The sequence below is a fragment of the Phoca vitulina genome, unplaced genomic scaffold (assembly GCF_004348235.1).
Source record: "Phoca vitulina isolate PV1807 unplaced genomic scaffold, GSC_HSeal_1.0 scaffold16, whole genome shotgun sequence".
NCBI lineage: Eukaryota > Metazoa > Chordata > Mammalia > Carnivora > Phocidae > Phoca > Phoca vitulina.
This window is the reverse complement of record NW_022589719.1, coordinates 10,739,560-10,751,725: the sequence shown is the minus strand read 5'-3', so window position 1 is coordinate 10,751,725 and position 12,166 is coordinate 10,739,560. Positions and strand designations below refer to the sequence as shown.

Genomic DNA, 12,166 nt, shown 5'->3' with positions numbered 1-12,166 from the left:
TTAAAAAAAAAAAATTAAAGGGCGCCTGGGTGGCTCAGTCATTAAGCGTCTGCCTTTGGCTCAGGTCATGGTCCCAGGGTCCTGGGATCGAGCCCCACATTGGGCTCCCTGCTCCGTGGGAAGCCTGCTTCTCTCTCTCCCACTCTCCCTGCTTGTGTTCCCTCTCTCGCTGTCTCTGTCTGTCAAATAAATAAAATCTTTAAAAAAAAAAATAAAAAAAAGAAATTAAAAAAATAATAAAGGGACTAGATGATTGATGACATAGGGACAAATTAAAGAGATATGGAAGACCAAAGAAAAATAGTAATCATTTAAATTAGCTTGTTTATATGCACATAATGCTTCTAAAGTTCTTGGGGAAAGCTAAATGTCATTAAAGTGTATGTGTGTGTGTGTGTGTGTGTGGATGTATATATATAACAATATAATCTTGATAACCATATATAACAATATATGATCTTGAACTAACTAGGTAGAGTAGAAAAATTAATATTCAAGTTATATGGATAATAGTACAAATTTGCTTTCATTGACTTCTCAGAATCATCTGAGAAGGGATAGAAATCATGAATAGAACATCAGAGTTGAGTACAGACTGGGACAAATACCATATTTTCAGTTGAAAGAGAGAAAAAGAGGATGAGATGTCTGTACAAGGGATACTCTTGGAGAAAGTTTTCCCATTTTTTACTATGGACATTGAAGTGAGACAGAGAATCTAGGTAGCAAATAATTTCAAATTTTTATCTGCATTATGTGAAGTAAGGGTAGGGATAGGAAAGATAGACCGAGAAAAACAATTAAAACTTGATATGCAGAAAACACCTAGATTTAAAAAAGAAAATACTATAATAATATAATGTGCACTAGGCACATTACTATAGGTTAGACATTGTGTCGCTCATTCTGTAATCTTATTTAATTCTTAATATGATAAGGCTGTTATTATTCTTCATTACAGATAGGGTTTTATTACCTGCTCACAGTCTATAAGTCAGTAAATGGAAGAGCCATGATTTTTAACCCATTATTTCAAAAGCCCGTGCTCTATTCAAAGTCATTCATAATGCTAGATGGGTCTAATTTAATCACTTTAAGGGGCCATAAATAAAGTGAATTTCTGCTTTTAATCTCTTTTGGTCACTACCATATATCAACTAGTGTTTGTGTAAGAATCCAATCTATTAGAGAAAACATAAATTTACATAACACAGTGTCATATAATAAAATTAAATATTGCCAGTGGTACATATATTGGATTAATTGAAGTATTAGGAAGACTTTATTCTGTTAAGCAGTTTAAAAGTCCTTTGCAAACTTGTCAGGTGCCTGTTTCTTCTCATACCCAGAGACATTTTTTATTCAACATTTGTAAATGGCTATCTATTCCATATGAGTGAAGTGCAAAGGTTATAAATTTTCCCATAAATAAAATTAGCTGATGAAGGATGCGTATCTCTTCTGTTCTCTTTACTTGAAGATAGCTCTATACTCAGATTCTTATATTGAAGTCATTTTCCCTCCCATCAAACTAGGTACTCAAAGATCTAATAAGTGTGACATCAACAATTACTTCTTGCTAACAACCCTTGTAATTTAACCCCTTCAGGTGAGCAGGCTGATTGATGAATTGCAGACAGCTATCAAAAGTAACAGAGGTCATCTCTCTAAACTTGGCCCCCAATTACAGGCTGAGCAGGAGCAATTCTCCTCTTATGTCTACCAACACATTAAAAGCCTTCCAGCAAACACTCTTATCCCAGGAGACCTGCAGCTCAAGGTGGGTGTCATTCTGCAACCCTCACTGGGTTCAGCTAGAGATGAAAACACTCTGCTCCATTTGAAGACCCTTCTAACAATGCCACTCAGCTTGAATTTCTTTTAATGTTGTCTTTCTCAAACCAGAGTTTGGCTTACAAGTGCTGATACTACCATTCAGGGAGTATGCTTTAAAAGAAGAAACCTAGAGGCATTTGAAAAGTGGATTTATAAACTTTAACTGTTTTCAACTCAGAAAAGTAATTTTAATGAAGATATTTAATCATGTGAACATTGCATACTTTTCCAAGAAACGTATATTTTTAACAAGAGTCACCCGGTATTTCAGTTTAAAAAAAATAACTTATTTAGAGAAATGGGAAAGGCTTTAATAATTGACAGACAGTGGCAACAGGAATTAGAGGTGAAAGGCCAGGTGACTGACTGATGTTCAAACTACATTTCCAAGGAAAAGGATCTGTATTGGATAAGTGTGACACATATCTGAGTTCACTTGGTAAAATCAATACTTAAGAATATACTGGGAAAAAAAGGTGAATTGGTTATTTGTCGGGACAAGGTGGCTAAATGTCCTAGGCTACTTTTGCTGTTGCATCTCTGGAAGAGAAAAAAAGTGACTCATACTTGGTTAAAGTGGATTAAGTACTGAAAGTTACGGAATTTAAATACTTTTGTTTATCGTAATCGAGTATCCATGTTAAGTCTGTCAAGTTAATGTTGTTCTAATAATTTCACATCCCACATTTCGAGAGGAAAAAAATTGAATTACTCAATGGATGGCCTTTTTTCCATTGAAGGAACAAACTATTACAACTCATCATTTTCTTTTGATTATATTTATATTTTTGAATGTGATAACATTCAAAGTAATTATATTTTGATCAGTCTTTATTTCTATAATTCCTCTTTCTTAATATTCAGTTTTAGTCTACAAATATAAACTTTATATTGTAATTATGAACATCATATTTTTTATCTATAATTCTTTAAAATGACATTCCCATGTTTGCATTTGGAATGAGAATACTACCATGCAAAAATTGACCTTTGGGGAAATATAATTCCACAATAAACATGATAACTTATTTTCCATAGTCTGCTAGTCAGCCAAAGGTTTAGGAAGTGGTGTTCAAGACATCAAGGTCAAGGGCTCTGATCATCCAGTAGCATTTTTCTTTTCCGGATTTCTGACTTGGTTACAGATCTATTCCAACATTTTGCAAAGTACTTGCTATTGATTAAGAGAGGAGCTAGGTGAGGGAGCATGTTTGCCTTAATACCATTTATCCATTCATTTGTATCAGCAACCATCATATGTCCTGGAAAAAAGAAAAGTTTTTTTTTTCTCACAAGTTTGTTGCATATTTCTGAGTAATTTTTATCACATGTTCATATTAGCACATGGGCTTGATAGCAAATATTTAACTTTAGGATCTGAGTTACTACTCTCATATATTTCTTTTTTAATATGCTTCATAATTCTTTCCATACTAGCAAACAGAAGAGGAAATATATATATGCAAAGAAGCCATCTTCTTGTGTTTGTTTAGACTCTCTTTACTGTCCAATATAGTAGCCCCTAACCACATGTAACTATTTAAATTTAAATTAATAAAAACTAATTAAAATGAAAAATCCAGTGCCTCCATTCATATGCCCATGACTTTCCTGATTGTAGCACTGAAAACCTCACATCCAGGAAATCTCTCAGTCCCAGGCAAAACAGAATGGTTAGTCACCCTAGTCTTATCTGAGTTCCCTCTCCCTACTCCCAAGACATCCTCCGTCTTTATCATTCTTTTCCCATGAAGTACTCAGCTTCTCTCCTTTCTCCCAGTTTTCCCCTTTGGAACATCCAATTTCTCTCAGGCAATAAATTCCTTTTCTCATATTCCAAGAAACCTGGACATCAGCCCCATCAGGCTTTAGCATAGACCACTGGTCTTTCAATCCTGGCTGCCATATTAGAATCATCTGGAGACCTTTTAAAAAACAACTGAGGGTTGCTGGAGTGGAGGGGGGTGGGAGAGTTGGGGTGGCTGGGTGATGGACATTGGGGAGGGTATGTGTTGTAATGAGCATTGGGTATTCTATAAGACTGATGAATCATAGACCTGTACCCCTGAAACAAATAATACATTGTATGTTAATAAAAAAGAAATCAAGTGTTTGAAAAAAAAAAACAAAAAAAACCCCAAAAATATCAGTGCCCCCACCTCCAGAGGTTGTTTTTTTTCTCCTTTCCTTTTTTTAAAGATTTATTTATTTTTATTTTAGAGAGATAGTAGAGAGAGAGCATGCAAGCAGGGGTAGGGGAAGGGTGTAGGGAGAGGGAGAGAGAGAATCTCAAGCAGATTTCCTGCTGAGTGCAGAGCCAATGTAGGACTTGATCTCACGACCCTGAGATCGTGACCTGAGCCTAACACTCAACCAACTGAGCCACCCAGGCATCCCCAGAGGTTTTGATTTAATGAGTTGTTAAGCTGAATCTTGCTTCTACTGGTTGAGACTGCTGATGGTTAAACTTTCAGGAATTTTGTAAGCCAGTTGTTAAATACAGCCATAATTAAAAATTATATAAACTTAAAATTAAGTAGGTCACATTAAAATCAAAGGTAATAGTCTTCACTTCCTAATTATTTTATTACGTTTTACTGTTACCTATTCTCCTTGAAGTCATTTATGCCTATCATGTTTGTTTCATAGAAACACTATATGATGGTGTGCTACTGTGCATCTCTTCCAAAGTTTGTATTCAGTGATGGCTTGTAGTAACTTGAACTTGTTGGGAATACATGTTTGGAATGATGGAAAAGAAACTGAGATCTGTAATTTTCTAAACCAGTTCTTATGTCTGAAATAGCCAGATAGTAGTGATAAAAACGGACTAGCAAAGCGTATTGCAAATATTCAGAATTGCAAATTTTAGAATTGAGACCTTTTTCTGTACTTCCTCCTCGGTGGGGGAGAACTTGCTAATTCCAGCTGAAGAGATACTGAGCAAAGGCCACAGCATGCCATCCTTTGTTAATTCCAGAATCAGTTTGTATCTGTTGTCTGGCCAAACTCTAGTTTCCCATGGGGTGTGGGTGAGCTGCCCTTCCTTGAAGCAACATCTCCAACGCAGTTACCTCTGACTTACTGTGGCCAAGACCATATCTTCTGTCGTTATGAACAACTTTATCCCCCCTTACAGTATGTCCTATGTAGAGTATTAGATGATACATCAATAAAATGTTTTCTATTTATAACTCAAAGGCACGGCTCTAGTAAAATTTATTTTTCCCCTTTTCTATCCATTTTGATCTTAGAAAAGTGCCTGATTAATAAAATAAATTGGGATGATCATCTTTCTAATTTTCTGTTTGATGATATTGATATTCACTCTGTTGAATATGTATGTATATGTATATTACACATCTATGTTTATATACATATGCACATATGTGTGTGTGTGTGTTTGTGTATATATATATATACACACATATCCATGGCTCAGCTTTAAGAGCCAAAATAATGGATGGTGTTGTCATCATCTTCTAGAGCAGTGGCTCTCAACTATGGGCTGAAGGCCAGGTATGATTCAAAATCATGGTTGTCTTCTCCTCTTCACTGAGGTTCTCATCCTCATTGTATCTTTCATTGATAACTTAGAAATAGGAGCTTTTGGTTAGGCGACCAGTAGGTCGCCTCTCAAAAGGACATACTCTGTATTCCATATAGCCTCAGTCCCATTTGTGCAATTACATGGCATGATACAGTACTGAGTTTAAATGGACATATAAAACAAAAGGACTGAGAACAACCTAAATGTCCATCCCTGGTATGGGAAAATTTCCTGTAAAAAAATTGAAAACACAACAATATTAGGGGAATTTTAAGAAAAAGTTATGTCACTCATAATCACGTTATTTATTATATGACCATTCTCACTTTTGCATATCATTTCCATATGCATTCATTTGCTCTATGTAGTCATAACCACAGTGTGCATTTTTTTTTTTTTTTTTGTATTCTGGTACACTCTCTTGCCTTCACATCATAGGACCTTTTTGGTTGATGAAATCTTATTGTTTTTAGCTTTAGTATTCACACTCAGTGTGCACCATAATTTATGAAGTCCTTCAGGTTTTTGGAGTTATTGCTTACTAATCCAAACCTTCACTTACCTTACATCCTCTGTCAATACTACACCCCCCCCCCCAGCCACTTTGAGAACATCTGCTATAGCCATGGCTCAATGACTTCTGCTTTTCCAGTCCTGTTCTTTCTTGCAACTCCCCCTCTTCGTCCCCATGGAGATGCTGTCAGAAATGTTAGCGTTTCCCTGGGAGAGCAGGAAAGAAAGGACTGATAGGAAAGGGTATTAGCAAAGCTTTAAGGGATGGTGGGTGGAAAAACTAGAAGGAAGTTGGGTGATTGTGACAGAGAATTGATGAACAAGAATGTGGGATGTATGAGTGGGTGGGAGACAGCACAGGGGAAACGAGGGGAAGATGGGTACAGGGAAGTCTTTTCACTAGAATTAGTGCTTTTCACACACAATTGGTCAATAATGCTCCGTGGGTTGCCTTCCATTTGCTGTCAGTGGAGGCAGATCCAGTTTCTGTGAGGTCTACAGCTTATATAATTTGGGGGGAGAGGAACCTATTTAAAATTAGGCCTGAAAGTGGATATTTATTTAGATTGAGAAAGTAAATCACAACAAATTAATGGAGGGTTGGAGATTTAGACCCTTTCTTTTGAGACTTTTTTTTAGTTTTTCTCAGAAGTACTTACATGGAAATACTCCTTAAATGCTAGCGAGTTGCTGGCTTCCCCTCCCTACTTACAATAATCTATAGCTCCCAGCAACTTCGATACTCTCAGGGCTGGAGCAAGTAAGGGTCCTGAAGCTTAATCGTCATTAACTTTACATGAATCCACTCTGGTTGTGAGCAAGGGAAATATGGTGGAATTTAGTAACCAAAACAAAAAAAAGATTGAGATGGCTGTGATTTGGAGATTTTTAGCCTTTCTATTTTTACGTTGTTTGCCCTATGTAGTCATAACCACAGTGTGCATTTTTGTTTTTGTTTTTGTTTTTTGGTTTGGTTATAGTGTTCTCTCACAGCATAAAGAAATTTAAGCTTTGTTAAAGGGATAATTCAGAGATTTATTTTTAAAAGAATATCTTTGTCCGACATCTAGTTCATCTTCTGGGTTGTATGGTATGCATCTAACAATTTGTATTCTGCCAGTGACAGAAAGACAAATTTCAGTGAAGAGTGCAGTAAATCCACACATTATCAAATACATACTGCCTGCAAGGCATTGTCCTAGGTACTATGGGAAGACGCAGAGAAGCCCAGAACACCCTCGTGGCCCATGTCCATGATTATTTTTGTACAGTTAGAGCCATGTGACACCTTTTGAAGACAGTGAAACTAAGGTGTGGATTTTCTCAGCTTTTTACCACAACTTTATCATTCTAATTCACGGGCTTGTTTATCTTTAGAAAATGGGATAATTTGATAACAGAAAAGATGCTAACTTTTATCTGCAATACCCTCCTAGCCTTCCCTATGCTTTGGATATCTGAATTTGGATTTAGGTATTTGAATTTGGACTTTCTCTACCAGTGGCACAAGAGCACCATGAATCCATTTGAGATTTATGTTCTATTTGGTGGTCATTTAAAAAGAAGTTTAAAGTTTTCTGACCGTATGTATTAATAGAAAATTCATTTAAATATTTAGGAATCAATGGAGCAATTAAATGAATAGAAGGAGACAGCTGAGGTTATCCATAAAAGAGTGGCAAGATAGGTTTTTTGAATGGCCTCATCACTGCATGTGCGTTATGTCTTACTTCCACTGCACAGCCCTTATTTTTGTCTTTCTGTTTAACCCACTTTTCCCAGATATGTATTTGTAATCCCTGAGCTGCTGTGTTATTTCACCTACATTATTTGAATAAACATTGGAAAAACAAATTCAGGATATGCGTTAAGTACAGATACTAAAACGTTCCAAGATGACACTCATTTTCAAAGGAATTATGATGAGAGTGGAAAAACTGGAATATTCAAGGTCATTGTTATGATTTTAAGAACATTCCTTAAATGTTGGGCAAAATATGATGGAGATTCTCAGTTTTTATATGTGGATTTTATCATGGTAGGCAAGTGTTGGACTGCTCATTTTAAAGGCAAAGAATCTTGAGATCCTATGAATGCCTTCCAACATCTCATGGGATAACTATTAGCAGTAGGCACGGAAACTGCTCATCTACCCTACTTTCCATTTTTAATTTCTTTGCTTGCTGGCTGGCTGGCTTCCTCTCTCTCTCTCTCTCTCTTCTCCCTCTCTTTCTCTCTTTTTTCTTTCATCTTTCTACTGTTGGGGGGAAATGCCAGTGTACTCACCTCAGCCTATTTCCTGACAGGCATTTGCAGCCAGGTGTAAATCTCTATGCACAGGAAGAAACAGTCTTCCCTTCCTAGACCCGCTGAAGAGAAAAACTGCGTCTGTATCAAAATCAGGGAAGAGCAATTGGTCAGGGTATCCGCTCCCATGCAGAGCTGGTTGTAATGAGACCAGCTTTCCTTGCACAGTCCTGACAGCCTTGAAGGTGCCCAGAGAATTGCCAGGTGGGCAGTCAGCAGGGAAAGTCCACAGGCCAGAGCTGGATTACTGTCCCAGCAGTTACCCAGACTAAATGCAACCACTGAACCTTACTGCTGTAGGCACGTGCGCTCTCTCTCAGGGAGATTGTCCTTCTCCATAGCAGTTAATTTGTTTTTACCTCTCAATTAGCTTTTTCACAGAGTGTTTGAGATGATCAAGTCGTTGAGATTCTCTTCCTACATATGCTCCCGTCCCCTGGATTACCCACTGACATCTATGTTAGCCCAACTCACCATGAATATTATCAAGTGTCAATTCATCATCTGAACATAGAAATGAATACAGATTTTCTAATAAGTGCAAATGAAGTGATACATTTACACCTACTTAAGATTCTACGTACAATTTCAATAATGTTTTATTATAAAAATGGATTACATATTAAAATAAAAATGGACTGCCATAGATGGCAAACTTTTGTATAGGTTTTAGTTACCCAGAGTACTTATTCATATTAAGGGGATAATTAAATTTATAGGCATATTTGATATATTCTAAAAAGACACTGAATAGCATTAAAAACATGTACTCTATCCAAAGATGAGAATATGATTTCTGAGGCTGAGAATTTGGGGAAGTCTGATGATTTAACTCATGTTTAATCTCTTTTTAAGATTTTATTTATTTATTTGAGAGAGAGAGAGAGAGAGCACGAGTGGGGTGAGTAGCAGAGGGAGAAGCAGGCTCTCTGCTGAGCAGGGAGCCTGATGCGGGATTTGATCCCAGGACTCCAGGATCATGATCTGAGCCAAAGGCAGACGCTTAACTGACTGAGCCACCCAGGCGCCCCTAAGTCATATTTAATCTTAAAATGTTCATTTCCCCTAGTGAAATAGAATTTGGGGGATGTGACTATGTTTTTCTCATCAAAAGGAAGTCCTTATTTTCTTTGAAAAGAAATATATTGATCTCAGGAGCTTCCAAAACCTTAATTTACCAAGCTCTGATATATAGTATATCATATTATACCCAACTACTGACAGGACCTGCATACCTGATACTTTAATCCCAATTAAATATAATTTTAGGCACTAAATTAATTTAGACAAAGTGAGATCCTTGTTTCGTTTCTTCTTGAAACATCCTCATGTAAAAAGGGCTTATTGAAATTACTTAGCTTAGGACATGACAGGCAAGCACATTTGCCTTGCCACTGTCATCTAGATAATTTTGAACATTTTCATATCTTGAACTTGGTGAGAATTGTAATTGGATACAAAGAAAATATTTTTGTAGACCATTCGCCTTGTTTTGGAAATTTTATTTTGCCAATAGACACAGAAAAATGGGATGGGAGAGAAGCTCTTTAAAGGAAATATTATAACAAAACAATGAAATGTGACTTTATTTTTTTAAAAAGATTTATTTATTTATTTTAGAGTGGGGGAGGGCCAGAGGGAGAGGAAGAGAGAATCTCAAGCAGACTCCATGCTAAGTGGGGAGCCCTGTGCAGGGCTCTATCCCACAACCCTGAGATCATGACCTGAGCTGAAATCAAGAGTGGCTGCTCAACTGACTGAGCCAGCCAGGTTCCTCTGAAATATGACTTTAAATGCTTAAAGGCAGGGGAATGCAGTCCTGCTCCTAGTTTAACTGTGGAGCCTATCCTGGCCATTTTGCAGGCCTCTCCATCCTCAGCCTCTGTTGGTTTTCATCCACCCCCACCCCCTGAATCCACAATTTAGACTGTCAGGTGCCCCATGTTCTCATTTACCACCTTTTTTCAAGATTTACTCTTTTGAAAAGGGCATGCCATACTTTCTTTCAAGCTAAGATAGTTTACAAAAAAAAATCTTTCTTAGATTAAAATTCTTTTTTGGAATCTACTATATAAATGAAAGTAGGATCTACCCTATTTAAAACCAGGATGGTGGCTGCCCCAATAGACTCACTCATCAGGTTTGTTCTCCCACATAGGACCACAGACCTCCATTCTTGCCCTCCATCTCCCAGCCCCACCCCAAGCCTATTGAGGGATTCCAGAGAGCCGAGATTGAAAATCACAGCCTCAAAGGATCAGTAACCTATAAGGCTGAATATCATTTCCTCTGTGGTATTTTAATTATGACAAAGGAGTAAATCTCTAAGTGGCATTTCAAGTATTGACAAGTTGGTGGGAGAGATATTTTTGGGATCAGAGTCTTTTGGCTCTCACGTGAAATCCTACCCTGTAGGCAGTCACCCAATTTATTTCTGCTAAATGGTGAGCTCTGCTTCAACTTAGAGAGGAAATTTAAAGGGTCTCTTTTAAAATAAATTTTTTTCTTAGGTATCCCTTTAATGGGCTTTTAAATATTATTTGTCTTTTGGTCCAGATACCATTTAGATTGATAAAGTTTAACAACTATATAATTTGTTTTCACTTAAGTTTATTTTCATTTCCTGGGACAAAACATACTGGCTCCTTACCTGTTAAACACTAGTTAAAGATATCTGTTAGGCACTAAAACACTTTTTTGTGTATGTAGTATAAACATACTAATTCATTATTAAGTTTTCATTGCCTGAATCCCATAATTTTCATATTTGCTTTGTGGTTATCACTTTATCTGAATATTTAAGTTAGACATGTTTACTGTTTGATTTATAATATACATTTGAGAAAATATAGAAAACGTGAATATTCTAAAAATTATCTTGCAAGTCTATAAACATGAAAAACGTAACAGTACATTTATTTGATTTAATGTACACATAATGTTAATTCAGCTAGAGTTGATTTTCTATCTCCAAACGTGATTTTGAATTCTGATTGGATACAGATTTTTTTCATGGCTAATTAGCGTCTCACATAAGACAGATATTTCATTTTAATTTTCATGTTCTTTGACTTAGGTTAAAAAAACCTCTTACTGTAAAATACTTTTCTGTGCCCTTAAAATTTCATATTAAGTTTCATCTTATGATAGTCTCTAATACTAGATATAAGAGTGAACTTGGATGTTTGTAATTAAAAACACCATAGGATTTGATTTCTGAGGATCTCCTTACCCCTTATGAGCAGATTTGCCCCGGGGCGAGTCATTTAACCTTTGTGAGACATCCCTGTAAAATGTGGTTGCTTTGAGTATTGAGTGATTTCACGTGTGTGACTGTGCACCCTGCACTCTGGACCGCCAGGCGTGTGTGCAGGGGAGGCTGCCACAGTGCCAGAATCCCCTCTTTAAGACTGAGATACCCACCCCTCAGCTGCCATAGCTATATCCTTATTGGGCAGTTGCCCTCCGGGTAAAGGACCTGCGTTTCCCAAGACTAGGCCCAACATCCTGAGGGCAGGCTGCCGCCAACATCTGGTTCCCACACAGTGCAAAGGCGGGGCTCCCTTGCCTCAGTTCTGGAACTCTGAAGGGCCGGCCGTTCCAACCCTAGGGCTCCCACCAGAGGCCTCCGTTGCAACTACATCCAGTTCACCTTCATCTACCCACTCCCGCTTTCCTCACTCCCTCAGCGGTGTCGCCCTGGAGAAGGCTCCTCGGCACACTTCCTGTGAGTAAATCTTGGCCTCAGAGTCTGCATTCTGGGGATCACAATCCAAAACAATGTGTAAGTTAACCTTGTTTCAACATATTTAATTATATCCGCCTGAAATATACCAAGTACTTTTGCGTGGCTATTTTATATTCCTGTTCTTCCCTGGCCCTCTGGTAGTAAATCCTGTTACCGTACAGCCTCCCAACTTTTGGCAACACACTGCAGTGTCATTTTCTTCTTACTGCCTC

General features: G+C 37.4%; 1 protein-coding gene across 1 annotated transcript in view; it reads left to right on the top strand.

The window, feature by feature from the left end:
* Nucleotides 1-12,166, top strand: part of DCDC1 (doublecortin domain containing 1) — a 465,966-nt gene that overhangs the window by 227,316 nt on the left and 226,484 nt on the right. The window contains exon 11 of the mRNA XM_032415097.1: nt 1,610-1,780. Coding sequence (XP_032270988.1) covers nt 1,610-1,780 — 171 coding nt within the window. The remainder of the gene's footprint in view (nt 1-1,609; nt 1,781-12,166) is intronic.